Genomic DNA, 21,141 nt, shown 5'->3' with positions numbered 1-21,141 from the left:
TGTGTGCTGTCTGTGGAGTTCAGCGCTGGGGTTTTCTGAGGCTGAGCCGTATGACTGAACTCTGTCACTCGGATCTGACTACTGCATGGGGTAAGGTAGCTTGGACGACCATTCTCCAAGATGGAAGTCTTGAGTGTGCTCACCTGAGATGGCTTGTGAGCGCCCTTGAGGCACACATCTCCAACAATGACCCAGCCAAGGTCTAGCCTTTGGGCAAAAGGGGCGTCATGTGGACCGTTGATCTGTTTCCTTATCTTATGTACCCTCAGGATGTCCCTTCCCAACAACAGAAGTATGCCTGCATCTGGATCAAGAGGTGGGATCTCGCAGATGACGGTGATGATGAGCTGCTTTCGGAGTAGGAATCTCAGAATGGTTGTCGGGGACTTGATTACATTCGATGAGTGTAGGAAGGGGGAGGCTAATCTTCCCGTCGGCTGACTCAACAACATAACCGCAGGCCCTCCTGCCGGCTGTCTCTGAAAGTCCAGCACACGTCTTCAGCGTGTAAGGCGACAGACTTCCTTTGACCTTGAAGATGTTGAAGAACTCGGATTTTGCTAGAGAACGATTGCTTTGTTCATCTAGTATGGCATACATCTTTTCAGATTCCTGGCGATGTCCTACAGGGTACACATTAACGAGGCATATCTTGGAGCAGCTCTTGCGCTCACTCCTTCTCCACACACCTCAGTGCACTTGGATGTAATCTCCGGACTGGCAGCTCCCTCTCTCTCCCCGCCGTGCTCTGAGGCGTGAGGAGGCGACTCTGATTTCCAAGGAGCTGGGCCTGGGTGGAGTGCTGAAATGTGCCGATCACTTTCACATTCTGTGCATTTTGCCTCTACCTTGCAGTTCTTGGTGAGATGGTTCATGGAAGAGCAGCACTTGAAACATATAGAGTTCTCTTTGAGATACTGTTTCTGATCTTCCAGGGACATCTCCCTGAAGACTCTGCACTTCCTTAATAGATGCGGCTTGTTGTGGATGGAGCATTGTTTGCTCATATCCTCAGATTTCTTCTGACCCTTCGTGTTCTCGGTTGAAGACACTTGCATTTTGTGGACAGATATTGGTGTCTTTCCATGTCTGTCAAACTTGTCTCTTCTGTATATCCGCTGCCTGTATATCTGCTGCCTCTATATCCACGGCCTGTATATCCGCGGCCTGTATATCCGCCGCCTGTATATCTGCTGTCTGTATATCCGTGGCCTGTATATCCGCGGCCTGTATATCCGCAGCCTGTATATCCGCTGCCTGCATATCCACTGCCTTTATTGCTGCTGCCTGTATATCTGCCGCCTATATATCTACCGCCTGTATATCCACCACCTGTATATCCACGGCCGGTGTATCTGCTGCCTGTATATCTGCTGCCTGTATATCTGCTGCCTGTATATCTGCTGCCTGTATATCCGCAGCCTGTATATCTCCTGCCTGTATATGTGCTGCCTGTATATCTGCGGCCTGTATATCTGCTGCCTGCATATCCGCGGCCTGTATATCTGCTGCCTGTATATCTGCCGCCTGTATATCCACGGCCTATATATCTCCTGCCTGTATATCCGCTGCCTGTATATCCACTGCCTGTATATGTGCTGCCTGTATATCCACGGCCTGTATATCTCCTGCCTGTATATCTGCTGCCTGTATATCCACTGCCTGTATATACGCTGCCTGTATATATGCAGCCTGTATATCCACGGCCAGTATATCTGCTGCCTGTATATCCGCTGCCTGTATATCCACTGCCTGTATATCTGCAGCCTGTATATCTGCTGCCTGTATATCCGCTGCCTGTATATCTGCTGCCTGTATATCCGCTGCCTGTATATCTGCTGCCTGTATATCCGCTGCCTGTATATCTGCTGCCTGTATATGCACTGCCTCTATGTCCATGGCCTGTATATCCACTGCCTGTATGTCCGCTGCCTGTATATCCACTGCCTGTATATACGCGGCCTGTATATCCGCAGCCTGTATATCTGTGGCCTGTATATCTGCCACCTGTATATCCATGGCCTGCATATCTCCTGCCTGTATATCCGCGGCCTGTATATCGGCTGCCTGTATATCCGCTGCCTGTATATCCGTGGCCTGTATATCTGCGGCCTGCATATCTGCTGCCTGTATATGCACTGCCTGTATATCTGCTGCCTGTATATCAGCTGCCTGTATATCTGCGGCCTGTATATCTGCTGCCTGTATATCCGCTGCCTGTATATCTGCTGCCTGTATATCCGCTGCCTCTATATCAGCTGCTGTATATGCACTGCCTCTATGTCCATGGACTGTATATCCACTGCCTGTATGTCCGCTGCCTATATATCCACTGCCTGTATATACGCGACCTGTATATCCGCTGCCTGCATATCCACTGCCTTTATTGCTGCTGCCTGTATATCCGCCGCCTATATATCTACCGCCTGTATATCCACCACCTGTATATCCACGGCCGGTGTATCTGCTGCCTGTATATCTGCTGCCTGTATATCTGCTGCCTGTATATCTGCTGCCTGTATATCCGCAGCCTGTATATCTCCTGCCTGTATATGTGCTGCCTGTATATCTGCGGCCTGTATATCTGCTGCCTGCATATCCGCGGCCTGTATATCTGCTGCCTGTATATCTGCCGCCTGTATATCCACGGCCTATATATCTCCTGCCTGTATATCCGCTGCCTGTATATCCACTGCCTGTATATGTGCTGCCTGTATATCCACGGCCTGTATATCTCCTGCCTGTATATCTGCTGCCTGTATATCCACTGCCTGTATATACGCTGCCTGTATATATGCAGCCTGTATATCCACGGCCTGTATATCTGCTGCCTGTAAATCCACTGCCTGTATATCCACTGCCTGTATATCTGCAGCCTGTATATCTGCTGCCTGTATATCCGCTGCCTGTATATCTGCTGCCTGTATATCCGCTGCCTGTATATCTGCTGCCTGTATATCCGCTGCCTGTATATCTGCTGCCTGTATATGCACTGCCTCTATGTCCATGGCCTGTATATCCACTGCCTGTATGTCCACTGCCTGTATATCCACTGCCTGTATATACGCGGCCTGTATATCTGCAGCCTGTATATCTGTGGCCTGTATATCTGCCACCTGTATATCCATGGCCTGCATATCTCCTGCCTGTATATCCGCGGCCTGTATATCGGCTGCCTGTATATCCGCTGCCTGTATATCCGCGGCCTGTATATCTGCGGCCTGTATATCTGCTGCCTGTATATGCACTGCCTGTATATCTGCTGCCTGTATATCAGCTGCCTGTATATCTGCGGCCTGTATATCTGCTGCCTGTATATCCGCTGCCTGTATATCTGCTGCCTGTATATCCGCGGCCTGTATATCTGTGGCCTGTATATCTGCCACCTGTATATCCATGGCCTGCATATCTCCTGCCTGTATATCCGCGGCCTGTATATCGGCTGCCTGTATATCCGCTGCCTGTATATCCGCGGCCTGTATATCTGCGGCCTGTATATCTGCTGCCTGTATATGCACTGCCTGTATATCTGCTGCCTGTATATCAGCTGCCTGTATATCTGCGGCCTGTATATCTGCTGCCTGTATATCCGCTGCCTGTATATCTGCTGCCTGTATATCCGCTGCCTCTATATCAGCTGCCTGTATATGCACTGCCTCTATGTCCATGGACTGTATATTCACTGCCTGTATGTCCGCTGCCTATATATCCACTGCCTGTATATACGCGACCTGTATATCCGCAGCCTGTATATCTGTGGCCTGTATATCCGCCACCTGTATATCCATGGCCTGCATATCTCCTGCCTGTATATCCATGGCCTGTATATCGGCTGCCGGTATATCCGCTGCCTGTATATCCGCGGCCTGTATATCTGCGGCTTGTATATCAGCCGCCTGTATATCTGCAGCCTGTATATCCGCGGCCTGTATATCTGCGGCCTGTATATGCGCCACCTATATATCCGCGGCCTGTATATCCGCGGCCTGTATATCCGCTGCCTGTATATCCGCGGCCTGTATATCCACTGCCTGTACATCCACTGCCTGTATATCTGCGGCCTGTATATCTGCGGCCTGTATATCTGCTGCCTGTATATCCACTGCCTGTATATCCACTGCCTGTATATCTGCTGCCTGTATATCCGCTGCCAGTATATCTGCTGCCTGTATATCCGCTGCCTGTATATCTGCTGCCTGTATATGCACTGCCTGTATATCCGCTGCATGTATATCTGCGGCCTGTATATCTGCTGCCTGTATATCCGCTGCCTGTATATCTGCTGCCTGTATATCTGCCGCCTGTATATCCACGGCCTGTATATCTCCTGCCTGTATATCTGCTGCCTGTATATCCACTGCCTGTATATACGCTGCCTGTATATACGCACCTGTATATCCACGGCCTGTATATCTGCTGCCTGTATATCCGCTGCCTGTATATCCACTGCCTGTATATCCACTGCCTGTATATCTGCGGCCTGTATATCTGCTGCCTGTATATCCACTGCCTGTATATCTGCTGCCTGTATATCCGCTGCCTGTATATCTGCTGCCTGTATATCCGCTGCCTGTATATCTGCTGCCTGTATATGCACTGCCTGTATATCTGCTGCCTGTATATCCGCTGCCTGTATATCTGCGGCCTGTATATCTGCTGCCTGTATATCCGCTGCCTGTATATCTGCTGCCTGTATATCCGCTGCCTGTATATCTGCTGCCTGTATATGCGCTGCCTCTATATCCATGGCCTGTATATCCACTGCCTGTATATACGCGGCCTGTATATCCGCAGCCTGTATATCTGTGGCCTGTATATCCGCCACCTGTATATCCACGGCCTGTATATCGGCTGCCGGTATATCCGCTGCCTGTATATCCGCGGCCTGTATATCTGCGGCTTGCATATCACCCGCCTGTATATCTGCTGCCTGTATATCCGCTGCCTGTATATCCGCTGCCTGTATATCCGCTGCCAGTATATCTGCTGCCTGTATATCCACTGCCTGTATATCTGCTGCCTGTATATGCACTGCCTGTATATCCACTGCCTGTATATCCGCGGCCTGTATATCCACTGCCTGTATATCTGCGGCCTGTATATCTGCAGCCTGTATATCCACTGCCTGTATATCTGCTGCCTGTATATCCGCTGCCTGTATATCTGCTGCCTGTATATCCGTTGCCTGTATATCTGCTGCCTGTATATGCGCTGCCTCTATATCCATGGCCTGTATATCCACTGCCTGTATATACGCGGCCTGTATATCCGCAGCCTGTATATCTGTGGCCTGTATATCCGCCACCTGTATATCCATGGCCTGTATATCTCCTGCCTGTATATCCACGGCCTGTATATCTGCTGCCTGTATATCCACTGCCTGTATATCCACTGCCCGTATATCTGCGGCCTGTATATCTGCAGCCTGTATATCCACTGCCTGTATATCTGCTGCCTGTATATCCGCTGCCTGTATATCTGCTGCCTGTATATCCGTTGCCTGTATATCTGCTGCCTGTATATGCGCTGCCTCTATATCCATGGCCTGTATATCCACTGCCTGTATATACGCGGCCTGTATATCCGCAGCCTGTATATCTGTGGCCTGTATATCCGCCACCTGTATATCCATGGCCTGTATATCTCCTGCCTGTATATCCACGGCCTGTATATCTGCTGCCTGTATATCCACTGCCTGTATATCCGCGGCCTGTATATCTGCGGCCTGTATATCTGCTGCCTGTATATCCGCTGCCTGTATATCCACGGCCTGTATATCTGCGGCCTGTATATGCGCCACCTATATATCCGCGGCCTGTATATCCGCGGCCCGTATGTCCGCGGCCTGTATATCCGCTGCCTGTATATCCGCGGCCTGTATATCCACTGCCTGTATATCCACTGCCTGTATATCCGCGGCCTGTATATCTGCGGCCTGTATATCTGCTGCCTGTATATCCACTGCCTGTATATCCGCTGCCTGTATATCCGCTGCCAGTATATCTGCTGCCTGTATATCCACTGCCTGTATATCTGCTGCCTGTATATGCACTGCCTGTATATCCGCTGCCTGTATATCTGCTGCCTGTATATCTGCTGCCTGTATATCTGCTGCCTGTATATCTGCTGCCTGTATATCCACTGCCTGTATATCCACGGCCTGTATATCTCCTGCCTGTATATCTGCTGCCTGTATATCCACTGACTGTATATACGCTGCCTGTATATACGCAGCCTGTATATCCACGGCCTGTATATCTGCTGCCTGTATATCCACTGCCTGTATATCCACTGCCTGTATATCCACTGCCTGTATATCTGCGGCCTGTATATCTGCAGCCTGTATATCCACTGCCTGTATATCTGCTGCCTGTATATCCGCTGCCTGTATATCTGCTGCCTGTATATCCGTTGCCTGTATATCTGCTGCCTGTATATGCGCTGCCTCTATATCCATGGCCTGTATATCCACTGCCTGTATATACGCGGCCTGTATATCCGCAGCCTGTATATCTGTGGCCTGTATATCCACCACCTGTATATCCATGGCCTGTATATCTCCTGCCTGTATATCCACGGCCTGTATATCTGCTGCCTGTATATCCACTGCCTGTATATCCACTGCCCGTATATCTGCGGCCTGTATATCTGCAGCCTGTATATCCACTGCCTGTATATGTGCTGCCTGTATATCCGCTGCCTGTATATCTGCTGCCTGTATATCCGTTGCCTGTATATCTGCTGCCTGTATATGCGCTGCCTCTATATCCATGGCCTGTATATCCACTGCCTGTATATACGCAGCCTGTATATCCACAGCCTGTATATCTGTGGCCTGTATATCCGCCACCTGTATATCCATGGCCTGTATATCTCCTGCCTGTATATCCACGGCCTGTATATCTGCTGCCTGTATATCCACTGCCTGTATATCCGCAGCCTGTATATCTGTGGCCTGTATATCCGCCACCTGTATATCCATGGCCTGTATATCTCCTGCCTGTATATCCACGGCCTGTATATCTGCTGCCTGTATATCCACTGCCTGTATATCCACTGCCCGTATATCTGCGGCCTGTATATCTGCAGCCTGTATATCCACTGCCTGTATATCTGCTGCCTGTATATCCGCTGCCTGTATATCTGCTGCCTGTATATCCATTGCCTGTATATCTGCTGCCTGTATATGCGCTGCCTCTATATCCATGGCCTGTATATCCACTGCCTGTATATACGCGGCCTGTATATCCGCAGCCTGTATATCTGTGGCCTGTATATCCGCCACCTGTATATCCATGGCCTGTATATCTCCTGCCTGTATATCCACGGCCTGTATATCTGCTGCCTGTATATCCACTGCCTGTATATCCGCGGCCTGTATATCTGCGGCCTGTATATCTGCTGCCTGTATATCCGCTGCCTGTATATCCACGGCCTGTATATCTGCGGCCTGTATATCTGCGGCCTGTATATCCACTGCCTGTATATGCGCCACCTATATATCCGCGGCCTGTATATCCGCGGCCTGTATATACGCGGCCTGTATATCCGCTGCCTGTATATCCGCGGCCCGTATATCCGCTGCCCGTATATACGCAGCCTGTATATCCGCTGCCTGTATATCCGCGGCCTGTATATCCGCGGCCTTTATATCCGCTGCCTGTATATCTGCAGCCTGTATATCCGCTGCCTGCGTATGTGCTGCCTGCATATCCGTGCCCTGTATATCCGCGGCCTGTACATCTGCTGCCTGTATATCTGCCGCCTGTATATCTGCGGCCTGTATATCCACGGCCTGTACATCTGCTGCCTGTATATCCGCAGCCTGTATATCCGCTGCCTGTATATCCACTGCCTGTATATCCACGGCCTGTACATCTGCTGCCTGCATATCTGCAGCTTGTATATCCACGGCCTGTATATCCACTGCCTGTATATCCGCCACCTGTATATCCACGGCCTGTATATCCGCGGCCTGTACATCTGCTGCCTGTATATCCGTGGCCTGTATATCCACTGCCTGTATATCCGCTGCCTGTATATCCGCTGCCTGTATATCTGCTGCCTGTATATCTGCTGCTTGTATATCTGCTGCCTGTATATCTCCTGCCTGTATATCCACTGCCTGTATATCCGCTGCCTATATATCCACGGCCTGTATATCCGTGGCTTGTATATCCGCGGCCTGTATATCCGCTGCCTGTACATCAGCAGCCTGTATATCCATGGCCTGTATATCTGCTGCCTGTATATCTGCTGCCTGTATATCCACTGCCTGTATATCTGCTGTCTTTATATCCATGGCCTGTATATCCGCAGCCTCTATATCCGCTGCCTGCATATCCGCTGCCTTTATTGCTGCTGCCTGTATATCCACCGCCTGTATATCCACCACCTGTATATCCACCACCTGTATATCCACGACCGATATAGCTGCTGCCTGTATATCTGCTGCCTGTATATCTGCTGCCTGTATATCCACGGCCTGTATATCTCCTGCCTGTATATGTGCTGCCTGTATATCTGCGGCCTGTATATCTGCTGCCTGCATATCCACGGCCTGTATATCTGCTGCCTGTATATCCGCCACCTGTATATCCAGGGCCTGTATATCTCCTGCCTGTATATCCGCTGCCTGTATATCCACTGCCTGTATATGTGCTGCCTGTATATCCACAGCCTGTATATCTCCTGCCTGTATAGCTGCTGCCTGTATATACACTGCCTGTATATACGCTGCCTGTATATACGCAGCCTGTATATCCACGTCCTGTATATCTGCTGCCTGTATATCCGCTGCCTGTATATCCACTGCCTGTATATCCACTGCCTGTATATCTGCGGCCTGTATATCTGCTGCCTCTTTATCTGCTGCCTGTATATGTGCTGCCTGTATATACGCGGCCTGTATAACCGCCGCCTGTATATCTGTGGCCTGTATATCCGCCACCTGTATATCCATGGCCTGTATATCTCCTGCCTGTATATCCGCGGCCTGTATATCTGCTACCTGTATATCCGCCGCCTGTATATCCGCGGCCTGTATATCTGCGGCCTGTATATCTGCTGCCTGTATATCCGCTGCCTGTATATCCGCGGCCTGTATATCTGCGGCCTGTATATCTGCGTCCTGTATATCCGCTGCCTGCATATCCGCTGCCTGTATATCCGCTGCCTGTATATCTGCTGCCTGTATATCCGCTGCCTGTATATCCGCGGCCTGTATATCTGCGGCCTGTATATCCACTGCCTGTATATGTGCTGCCTGTATATCCACTGCCTGTATATGTGCTGCCTGTATAGCCGCTGCCTTTATATCCGCTGCCTGTGTATCCGCTGCCTGTGTATCCATGGCCTATACATCCGCGGCCTGTCTTTCCGTCGCCTGCATATCCGCGGCCTGTATATCTGTCTGCCTGTATATCTGCTGCCTGTATATCCACTGCCTGGATATCCGCTGCCTGTATATCCACTGCCTGTATATCCGCAGCCTGTATATCCACTACCTGTATATCTCCTGCCTGTATATCTGCTGCCTGTATATCTGCTGCCTGTATATCTGCTGCCTGTATATCTCCTGCCTGTATATCCGCTGCCTGTATATCTGCTGCCTGTATATCTCCTGCCTGTATATCTGCTGCCTTTTTATCCACGGCCTGTATATCTGCTGCCTGTATATCTGCTGCCTGTATATCGGCTGCCTGTATATCCACGGCCTGTATATCCACGGCCTGTATATCTGCTGCCTGTATATCCGCTGCCTGTATATCCGCGGCCTGTATATCTGCGGCCTGTATATTTGCTGCCTGTATATCCGCGGCCTGTATATCCGCTGCCTGTATATCCGCTGCCTGTATATCCGCTGCCTGTATATCCGCGGCCTGTATATCTGCGGCTTGTATATCCGCTGCCTGTATATCCACTGCCTGTATATGTGCTGCCTGTATATGTGCTGCCTGTATATCCGCTGCCTTTATATCCGCTGCCTGTGTATCCGCTGTCTGTGTATCCACGGCCTATACATCCGCCGCCTGCATATCCGCGGCCTGTATATCCACTGCCTGTATATCCGCAGCTTGTATATCCACTGCCTGTATATCTCCTGCCTGTATATCCGCTGCCTGTATATCCGCTGCCTGTATATCTGCTGCCTGTATATCCGCTGCCTGTATATCTGCTGCCTGTATATCTGCTGCCTGTATATCCGCGGCCTGTATATCTGCTGCCTGTACATCCGCTGCCTGTATATCCGCAGCCTGTATATCCGCGGCCTGTATATCCGCGGCCCGTATATTCGCTGCCTGTATATCCGCTGCCTGTATATCCACTGCCTGTATATCCGCGGCCTGTATATCCATGCCCTGTATATCCGCTGCCTGTATATTCACGGCCTGTATATCCGCTGCCTGTGTATCTGTTGCCTGTCTATCCACTGCCTGTCTATCCATTGCCTGTATATTCACTGCCTGTATATCCGCGGCATGTATATCCATGGCCTGTGTATCTGCTGCCTGTATATCTGCTGCCTGTGTATCGGCGGCCTGTATATCCGCTGCCTGTATATTTGCTGCCTGTATATCCACGGCCTGTATATCCACTGCCTGTATATCTGCTGCCTGTATATCCGCGGCCTGTATATCGGCCGCCTGTATATCCGCTGCCTGTGTATCGGCGGCCTGTATATCCGCTGCCTGTATGTTCGCTGCCTGTATATCCGTGGCCTGTATATCCGCTACCTGTATATCCACGGCCTGTATATCCGCTGCCTGTATATCCACGGCCTGTATATCCGCTGCCTGTATATCCACTGCCTGTATATCCGCGGCCTGTATATCCACGCCCTGTATATCCGCTGCCTGTATATTCACTGCCTGTATATCCGCGGCCTGTATATCCGTGGCCTGTATATCCATGGCCTGTGTATCTGCTGCCTGTATATCTGCTGCCTGTGTATCGGCGGCCTGTATATCCGCTGCCTGTAAGTTCGCTGCCTGTATATCCGCGGCCTGTATATCCGCTGCCTGTATATACGCAGCCTGTATATCCGCTGCCTGTATATCCGCGACCTGTATATCCGCGGCCTTTATATCCGCTGCCTGTATATCTGCTGCCTGTGTATCCGCTGCCTGTATATCCACGGCCTGTATATCTGCGGCCTGTATATCCGCTGCCTGTATATGTGCTGCCTGTATATCCACTGCCTGTATATGTGCTGCCTGTATAGCCGCTGCCTTTATATCCGCTGCCTGTGTATCCGCTGCCTGTGTATCCATGGCCTATACATCCGCGGCCTGTATATCCGTCGCCTGCATATCCGCGGCCTGTATATCTGTCCGCCTGTATATCTGCTGCCTGTATATCCACTGCCTGGATATCCGCTGCCTGTATATCCACTGCCTGTATATCCGCAGCCTGTATATCCACTACCTGTATATCTCCTTCCTGTATATCTGCTGCCTGTATATCTGCTGCCTGTATATCTCCTGCCTGTATATCCGCTGCCTGTATATCTGCTGCCTGTATATCTCCTGCCTGTATATCTGCTGCCTTTTTATCCACGGCCTGTATATCTGCTGCCTGTATATCGGCTGCCTGTATATCCACGGCCTGTATATCCACGGCCTGTATATCTGCTGCCTGTATATCCGCTGCCTGTATATCCGCGGCCTGTATATCTGCGGCCTGTATATTTGCTGCCTGTATATCCGCGGCCTGTATATCCGCTGCCTGTATATCCGCTGCCTGTATATCCGCTGCCTGTATATCCGCGGCCTGTATATCTGCGGCTTGTATATCCGCTGCCTGTATATCCACTGCCTGTATATGTGCTGCCTGTATATCCACTGCCTGTATATGTGCTGCCTGTATATCCGCTGCCTTTATATCCGCTGCCTGTGTATCCGCTGTCTGTGTATCCACGGCCTATACATCCGCCGCCTGCATATCCGCGGCCTGTATATCCACTGCCTGTATATCCGCAGCTTGTATATCCACTGCCTGTATATCTCCTGCCTGTATATCCGCTGCCTGTATATCCGCTGCCTGTATATCTGCTGCCTGTATATCCGCTGCCTGTATATCTGCTGCCTGTATATCTGCTGCCTGTATATCCGCGGCCTGTATATCTGCTGCCTGTACATCCGCTGCCTGTATATCCGCAGCCTGTATATCCGCGGCCTGTATATCCGCGGCCCGTATATTCGCTGCCTGTATATCCGCTGCCTGTATATCCACTGCCTGTATATCCGCGGCCTGTATATCCATGCCCTGTATATCCGCTGCCTGTATATTCACGGCCTGTATATCCGCTGCCTGTGTATCTGTTGCCTGTCTATCCACTGCCTGTCTATCCATTGCCTGTATATTCACTGCCTGTATATCCGCGGCATGTATATCCATGGCCTGTGTATCTGCTGCCTGTATATCTGCTGCCTGTGTATCGGCGGCCTGTATATCCGCTGCCTGTATATTTGCTGCCTGTATATCCACGGCCTGTATATCCACTGCCTGTATATCTGCTGCCTGTATATCCGCGGCCTGTATATCGGCCGCCTGTATATCCGCTGCCTGTGTATCGGCGGCCTGTATATCCGCTGCCTGTATGTTCGCTGCCTGTATATCCGTGGCCTGTATATCCGCTACCTGTATATCCACGGCCTGTATATCCGCTGCCTGTATATCCACGGCCTGTATATCCGCTGCCTGTATATCCACTGCCTGTATATCCGCGGCCTGTATATCCACGCCCTGTATATCCGCTGCCTGTATATCCACGGCTTGTATATCCGCTGCCTGTGTATCTGTTGCCTGTCTATCCACTGCCTGTGTATCCATTGCTTGTATATTCACTGCCTGTATATCCGCGGCCTGTATATCCGTGGCCTGTATATCCATGGCCTGTGTATCTGCTGCCTGTATATCTGCTGCCTGTGTATCGGCGGCCTGTATATCCGCTGCCTGTAAGTTCGCTGCCTGTATATCCGCGGCCTGTATATCCGCTGCCTGTATATACGCAGCCTGTATATCCGCTGCCTGTATATCCGCGACCTGTATATCCGCGGCCTTTATATCCGCTGCCTGTATATCTGCAGCCTGTATATCCGCTGCCTGCGTATGTGCTGCCTGCATATCCGTGCCCTGTATATCCGCGGCCTGTACATCTGCTGCCTGTATATCTGCCGCCTGTATATCTGCGGCATGTATATCCATGGCCTGTACATCTGCTGCCTGTATATCCGCAGCCTGTATATCCGCTGCCTGTATATCCACTGCCTGTATATCCACGGCCTGTACATCTGCTGCCTGCATATCTGCAGCTTGTATATCCACGGCCTGTATATCCACTGCCTGTATATCCGCCACCTGTATATCCACGGCCTGTATATCCGCGGCCTGTACATCTGCTGCCTGTATATCCGCGGCCTGTATATCCGCTGCCTGTATATCCGCTGCCTGTATATCCGCTGCCTGTATATCCGCTGCCTGTATATCTGCTGCCTGTATATCTGCTGCTTGTATATCTGCTGCCTGTATATCTCCTGCCTGTATATCCACTGCCTGTATATCCGCTGCCTATATATCCACGGCCTGTATATCCGCGGCTTGTATATCCGCGGCCTGTATATCCGCTGCCTGTACATCAGCAGCCTGTATATCCATGGCCTGTATATCTGCTGCCTGTATATCTGCTGCCTGTATATCCACTGCCTGTATATCTGCTGTCTTTATATCCATGGCCTGTATATCCGCAGCCTCTATATCCGCTGCCTGCATATCCGCTGCCTTTATTGCTGCTGCCTGTATGTCCACCGCCTGTATATCCACCGCCTGTATATCCACCACCTGTATATCCACGGCCGATATAGCTGCTGCCTGTATATCTGCTGCCTGTATATCCACGGCCTGTATATCTCCTGCCTGTATATGTGCTGCCTGTATATCTGCGGCCTGTATATCTGCTGCCTGCATATCCACGGCCTGTATATCTGCTGCCTGTATATCCGCCGCCTGTATATCCAGGGCCTGTATATCTCCTGCCTGTATATCCGCTGCCTGTATATCCACTGCCTGTATATCCACGGCCTGTACATCTGCTGCCTGCATATCTGCAGCTTGTATATCCACGGCCTGTATATCCACTGCCTGTATATCCGCCACCTGTATATCCACGGCCTGTATATCCGCGGCCTGTACATCTGCTGCCTGTATATCCGCGGCCTGTATATCCGCTGCCTGTATATCCGCTGCCTGTATATCCGCTGCCTGTATATCCGCTGCCTGTATATCTGCTGCCTGTATATCTGCTGCTTGTATATCTGCTGCCTGTATATCTCCTGCCTGTATATCCACTGCCTGTATATCCGCTGCCTATATATCCACGGCCTGTATATCCGCGGCTTGTATATCCGCGGCCTGTATATCCGCTGCCTGTACATCAGCAGCCTGTATATCCATGGCCTGTATATCTGCTGCCTGTATATCTGCTGCCTGTATATCCACTGCCTGTATATCTGCTGTCTTTATATCCATGGCCTGTATATCCGCAGCCTCTATATCCGCTGCCTGCATATCCGCTGCCTTTATTGCTGCTGCCTGTATGTCCACCGCCTGTATATCCACCGCCTGTATATCCACCACCTGTATATCCACGGCCGATATAGCTGCTGCCTGTATATCTGCTGCCTGTATATCCACGGCCTGTATATCTCCTGCCTGTATATGTGCTGCCTGTATATCTGCGGCCTGTATATCTGCTGCCTGCATATCCACGGCCTGTATATCTGCTGCCTGTATATCCGCCGCCTGTATATCCAGGGCCTGTATATCTCCTGCCTGTATATCCGCTGCCTGTATATCCACTGCCTGTATATGTTCTGCCTGTATATCCACAGCCTGTATATCTCCTGCCTGTATAGCTGCTGCCTGTATATACACTGCCTGTATATACGCTGCCTGTATATACGCAGCCTGTATATCCACGTCCTGTATATCTGCTGCCTGTATATCCGCTGCCTGTATATCCACTGCCTGTATATCCACTGCCTGTATATCTGCGGCCTGTATATCTGTTGCCTCTTTATCTGCTGCCTGTATATGCACTGCCTGTATATCCATGGCCTGTATATCCACTGCCTGTATGTCTGCTGCCTGTATATCCACTGCCTGTATATACGCGGCCTGTATAACCGCCGCCTGTATATCTGTGGCCTGTATATCCGCCACCTGTATATCCATGGCCTGTATATCTCCTGCCTGTATATCCGCGGCCTGTATATCTGCTGCCTGTATATCCACCGCCTGTATATCCGCGGCCTGTATATCTGCGGCCTGTATATCTGCTGCCTGTATATCCGCTGCCTGTATATCCGCGGCCTGTATATCTGCGGCCTATATATCTGCGTCCTGTACATACGCTGCCTGCATATCCGCTGCCTGTATATCCGCTGCCTGTATATCTGCTGCCTGTGTATCCGCTGCCTGTATATCCACGGCCTGTATATCTGCGGCCTGTATATCCGCTGCCTGTATATGTGCTGCCTGTATATCCACTGCCTGTATATGTGCTGCCTGTATAGCCGCTGCCTTTATATCCGCTGCCTGTGTATCCGCTGCCTGTGTATCCATGGCCTATACATCCGCGGCCTGTATATCCGTCGCCTGCATATCCGCGGCCTGTATATCTGTCCGCCTGTATATCTGCTGCCTGTATATCCACTGCCTGGATATCCGCTGCCTGTATATCCACTGCCTGTATATCCGCAGCCTGTATATCCACTACCTGTATATCTCCTGCCTGTATATCTGCTGCCTGTATATCTGCTGCCTGTATATCTCCTGCCTGTATATCCGCTGCCTGTATATCTGCTGCCTGTATATCTCCTGCCTGTATATCTGCTGCCTTTTTATCCACGGCCTGTATATCTGCTGCCTGTATATCGGCTGCCTGTATATCCACGGCCTGTATATCCACGGCCTGTATATCTGCTGCCTGTATATCCGCTGCCTGTATATCCACGGCCTGTATATCTGCGGCCTGTATATTTGCTGCCTGTATATCCGCGGCCTGTATATCCGCTGCCTGTATATCCGCTGCCTGTATATCCGCTGCCTGTATATCCGCGGCCTGTATATCTGCGGCTTTTATATCCGCTGCCTGTATATCCACTGCCTGTATATGTGCTGCCTGTATATCCACTGCCTGTATATGTGCTGCCTGTATATCCGCTGCCTTTATATCCGCTGCCTGTGTATCCGCTGTCTGTGTATCCACGGCCTATACATCCGCCGCCTGTATATCCGGCGCCTGCATATCCGCGGCCTGTATATCCACTGCCTGTATATCCGCAGCTTGTATATCCACTGCCTGTATATCTCCTGCCTGTATATCCGCTGCCTGTATATCCGCTGCCTGTATATCTGCTGCCTGTATATCTGCTGCCTGTATATCCGCGGCCTGTATATCTGCTGCCTGTATATCCGCTGCCTGTATATCCGCGGCCTGTATATCCGCGGCCTGTATATCCACGGCCCGTATATTCGCTGCCTGTATATCCGCTGCCTGTATATCCACTGCCTGTATATCCGCGGCCTGTATATCCATGCCCTGTATATCCGCTGCCTGTATATTCACGGCCTGTATATCCGCTGCCTGTGTATCTGTTGCCTGTCTATCCACTGCCTGTCTATCCATTGCCTGTATATTCACTGCCTGTATATCCGTGGCCTGTATATCCATGGCCTGTGTATCTGCTGCCTGTATATCTGCTGCCTGTGTATCGGCAGCCTGTATATCCGCTGCCTGTATATTTGCTGCCTGTATATCCACGGCCTGTATATCCACTGCCTGTATATCTGCTGCCTGTATATCCGCGGCCTGTATATCGGCCGCCTGTATATCCGCTGCCTGTGTATCGGCGGCCTGTATATCCGCTGCCTGTAAGTTCGCTGCCTGTATATCCGTGGCCTGTATATCCGCTGCCTGTATATCCGCGGCCTGTATATCCGCTGCCTGTATATCCACGGCCTGTATATCCGCTGCCTGTATATCCACTGCCTGTATATCCGCGGCCTGTATATCCATGCCCTGTATATCCGCTGCCTGTATATCCACGGCTTGTATATCCGCTGCCTGTGTATCTGTTGCCTGTCTATCCACTGCCTGTGTATCCATTGCTTGTATATTCACTGCCTGTATATCCGCGGCCTGTATATCCGTGGCCTGTATATCCATGGCCTGTGTATCTGCTGCCTGTATATCTGCTGCCTGTGTATCGGCGGCCTGTATATCCGCTGCCTGTAAGTTCGCTGCCTGTATATCCGCGGCCTGTATATCCGCTGCCTGTATATCCGCGGCCTGTATATCCGCTGCCTGTATATCCGCGGCCTGTATATCCGCTGCCTGTATATCCGCGGCCTGTATATCCGCTGCCTGTATATCTGTGGCCTGTATGTCCGTGGCCTGTATATCCGCGGCCTGTATATCCGCAGCCTGTATATCCGCTGCCTGTATATCCGCTGCCTGTATATCCGCTGCTTGTATATCTTGTGAGATACTTTGTGATTAGCTGTAGCAAACAACTAACTTTAATTGATCCATATCCTATTTTCCACTTTAAAAAAAATTGTTCTTGGGATGTGGGCGAGTCTGGTGAGGCCGGCATTTATTGCCCAGGCCTTGATGCCCTGGGAAGGTGGTGGTGAGCCTTCTTAGTGACTGTTTTTACAACTGAGGGGCTTGTTAGGCCACTTCACAGAGCATCAAGTTAACCACGTTAGTGCAGCACTGGAGTCACATGTATGCCAGACTGGATAAGTATGGCAGGTTCCCTTCCCTAAAGGGCATTAATGTACAAGTTGGGTTTTTACAACAATCTGGCAGTTTTTCATGTTGCCAGCCCACAAATTACCAGTTTTATTGAATTAAATTCTACTTGCTATGGTGGAATTTGAACTCGCGACCTGTGGGTTGCTAGTCGAGTGCCATAACATCCAATGACCCAGTCCTGCCCTTTAGACCCCACATCGGGCTGCCAACCTTCACCCAGTCCAAATCTAAAGGGGCAAGGTGGGTATGGGAGGAGGTGGATCAAGGTTTTGAGTTCTGATATTTCCTTTGCTGCTATTTGGAAACTCCAGTGCTTTCATAACATAAGACACAGATCTACGGGACAGAATCAGGCTTTCATTATATTATTTTTAAAATTTGGATAGAACCAAGTCAGAGGCAGATGGCTGTTCTCCAGTCCTTGGACCTTTTTGTCAAGGAAGGGGCTTTCGCTTTCTGAGCACTGCAGGTTACCTACAATATATTAAAGATCTCGGTCAGCCATTTCCCTGGGTGTTGTCCCGATTGGTCGCTGTAACTTCTGCTGAAGTTATGGCGGCCAATTGGGAGAACCTCTGAGGAAATTCCCGACGCTTCTGTCTACGCGCACTTCCCGTCAACTTCACCCCCAACAATTTAAATTCCCATGTCCACATTTACAATGGAAACTGTCTATGTAAACATGTCACGCTGGCATTACCCTCGCCTGTCAGTACAGGCTCTGCAGCACCACCACTGGTAGGAGGGTGTAATTACCGTGTGTCCGGTTTTATGTAGGCCGTTTCCATTATAAATGTGGACATAGGAGTTTATAATGGAAGTATATAAAAATACTGACACAACGTAGGACTTATAATGGAGACTGAATTACATCTGCTTGCCCTAGCCCAATTATCCCCACCCTCTAAACCCACCTCACCCAACGACTACACTTGATCTTGACTCCCTGGAGGCAATTTTAACTTCTATCATCAGGCAAAAAACGGGTGATAGCGAATTGATGGCCTGACTCACATATCCATTGATGTCAATGGAAAAGAAAGTCAGTGAGGTGTGAAACGATTCACCGATTCAGTATCGCCCGCTTTTCACCCAATGATAAAACATAGGAATAAAAAGAGGCCATTCAGCCCCTCGAGCCTGCTCCTCCATTCAATCAAATCATGGTTGATCTGTCAACTCCATTTACCTGCCTTTGCTCCATATCGCTTAATACCCTTAACTCGCTGAGTCAGACGGCTGTGGGTTCAAGTCCCGCTCCAGAGACTTGAGCACAAAAATCCAGGCTGACACTCCAGTGCAGTGCTGAGGGAGTGCTGCACTGTCGGAGGTGCCGTCTTTTGGATAAGACGTTAAACCGAGGCCCCGTCTGCCCTCCCAGGTGGACATAAAAAATCCCATGTCACTCTTTCGAAGAAGAGCAGGGGAGTTATCCCCAGTGTCCTGGCCAATATTTATTCCTCAATCAACATCATTAATAAAAACAGATTATCTGGTCATTATCACATTGCAGTTTGTGGGAGCTTGCTGTGCGCAAATCGGCTGCTGTATTTCCAACATTACAACAGTGACTACACTTCAAAAATTACTTCATTGGCTGTAAAGCGCTTTCGGAGGTCCGGTGGTCGTGAAAGACGCTATAGAAGTGCAAGTCTTTCTTTTTTCTTTCTTAACCAACAAAGATCTATTGATATAGGGACACAGTTAAACATAACCCGCTGTGTGCATGGTCATGGGAGCTTGACTAGTTTTCTCTCACCTTCTTTCATTCCCTCCACTATCCTGAATATTGTAATCTGAACTGCTTCACATGAGTTAATATTGGCCTTGAAATTACACCGCGAGGTACTAGGGTGTAAACGGTCATCTGACAATTCTCTGCCATTTTAGCGGAGGCGTGAACCAATTTGAAATAAATATAATGGCGATGGGGGAAGGCTGTTTGGCTGAGAGTCAAGAATCATCCAATTGGGTAACAACGAGTCTGTTGGCTTTCCAATTGGCCGTGGGAGGGCGGGGCACCTCGGTGATGGGCGTGTTGGGTGACCAATGGCAGGAAGGAGCGCGGTTGGCGGTGGGAGGTCATGTGATGAAACATCCTGGAATATGCCTACGTTACAACCCTAGCTATAGATAAATAAATATTGAACGGATTCCAGGGACTTTATAAGTCACCGGGCACTGATGGTCCTCACTTCAGAATTCCGAGTGAGCTTAGCGATGAAAAAGCAAAGCTAATAACCATGCGCTTTTCCAAAATTCTCTGGAAGCAGGAATTGAATTCCTCTGGGGGTCTGCCAGACTCCTACTGTAACTCCGGCAGAACCTACCGAAAGACAGCAGGGACCCAGTTGTGCCAGATCTCCATTTCTGGGATTTTCTTCCCACCCCTTGTATGGGCAATGATGCGGAGGGGGGGGAGGGGGAGGGGGAGTGGGGTGGCGAGGCGGTAGTCCTGGGAGTGGAGACTCCCTACACGCTGAGTTCCCATTTCCCCAGCATCTGACATAGGACTGGGAGCCAGTACGCTTGAAAGAGATAAAGCATATTGGTCTCCAGGTGGGAGCAGGTAGGCACTACCAGGGAGGTGGGTGCTCCAGGCCAGGGAAGCAACCTGGTTCCACAAAGACTGGCACTCAGTGGGGTTGGGGAAGATTGCAAGTGGTCGCTGGATTTTGCGATTACAGGGGGCGGACATGTGTCAGAGATGTACCCCTATTGACGTAGATGCCCGCCAGCCCCATGTAAATTAGATGACCTCTCGTTGCCCCCGCCGATTCAACAGTCCTGCTGCAACCTTCCGCCATCACAGCCCACAAATCTTCGGGTGTTTATTTACCGACTGGACTTACCTACAGTAAAAGAACTATGAGGAACAAACTAGGAGCTTCCATATGCACAGCAAGATCAATGAGTTTTACCCAGACTGGAGGATTGCACTCAGGTTCCTAACCGATTTACGTTAGTTAATGCTGTGCGCAATTCATTGTCAATTATAGCCCCAAAAATCGCCAACGTTAGCAAAACATGTTTGCCATTGCAACTAATATTGACTGAATGGCTCACCTATAGCCCACATGGCCTTTATAAATGCAACACTGATAAACTCTTAGTGAATCATTATCTCACGTAAACAGTGCCAGATTAAGTGGAATGTACCTCAGTGACCCATGACAATTCTTGCATCAGTAAGAAAGGCTCATCTCACAAGTGGCACACACATGCACAAGGTCTTCCACAAGTTAAAGAATGCTTGGTGCTGCTTATTCCATGGGATGGAACTATTAGTATCATTACACGAACTTTGGAAACTGTGC

The 21,141-nt window shown here is 50.1% G+C and overlaps 2 protein-coding genes across 3 annotated transcripts in view; both read right to left on the bottom strand.

Annotated features, from left to right (window-relative positions):
- The window catches only part of amdhd1 (amidohydrolase domain containing 1), a 61,537-nt gene that overhangs the window by 10,743 nt on the left and 29,653 nt on the right, over positions 1-21,141 (bottom strand). The gene's annotated exons all lie outside the window — the stretch shown is intronic.
- Positions 4,908-20,631, bottom strand: LOC147105483 (uncharacterized). The gene is made up of 7 exons (XM_086010869.1): positions 20,538-20,631; positions 10,090-10,196; positions 9,504-9,579; positions 7,742-7,806; positions 6,309-6,398; positions 5,256-5,411; positions 4,908-4,997 (listed from the first exon to the last, which is right to left on the bottom strand). Exons 1-7 carry the CDS (start codon positions 20,629-20,631, stop codon positions 4,908-4,910), a joined length of 678 nt encoding a protein of 225 aa, XP_085866995.1.

The sequence above is a fragment of the Somniosus microcephalus genome, chromosome 17, assembly GCF_052327205.1.
Source record: "Somniosus microcephalus isolate GS21.2 chromosome 17, FLI_Smic_1.0, whole genome shotgun sequence".
Classification (NCBI taxonomy): domain Eukaryota; kingdom Metazoa; phylum Chordata; class Chondrichthyes; order Squaliformes; family Somniosidae; genus Somniosus; species Somniosus microcephalus.
Note: the sequence above shows the minus strand (reverse complement) of the source record. Positions and strands in the feature narration are given on the sequence as shown.

Excerpts from the sequence above, each read along its gene's own strand:
- LOC147105483 (XM_086010869.1), bottom strand. The coding sequence starts at position 20,631 with ATGGCGGAAGGTTGCAGCAGGACTGTTGAATCGGCGGGGGCAACGAGA. Across the intron at positions 6,399-7,741 it reads CAGATATACAGGCAGCAGAT|AGCAGATATACAGGCAGCGG; the intron begins GTACAGGCCGCG and ends GGATATACAGGC. Across the intron at positions 4,998-5,255 it reads GCTGCGGATATACAGGCCGC|TATACAGGCAGCAGATATAC; the intron begins GTATATACAGGC and ends ACAGGCAGTGGA.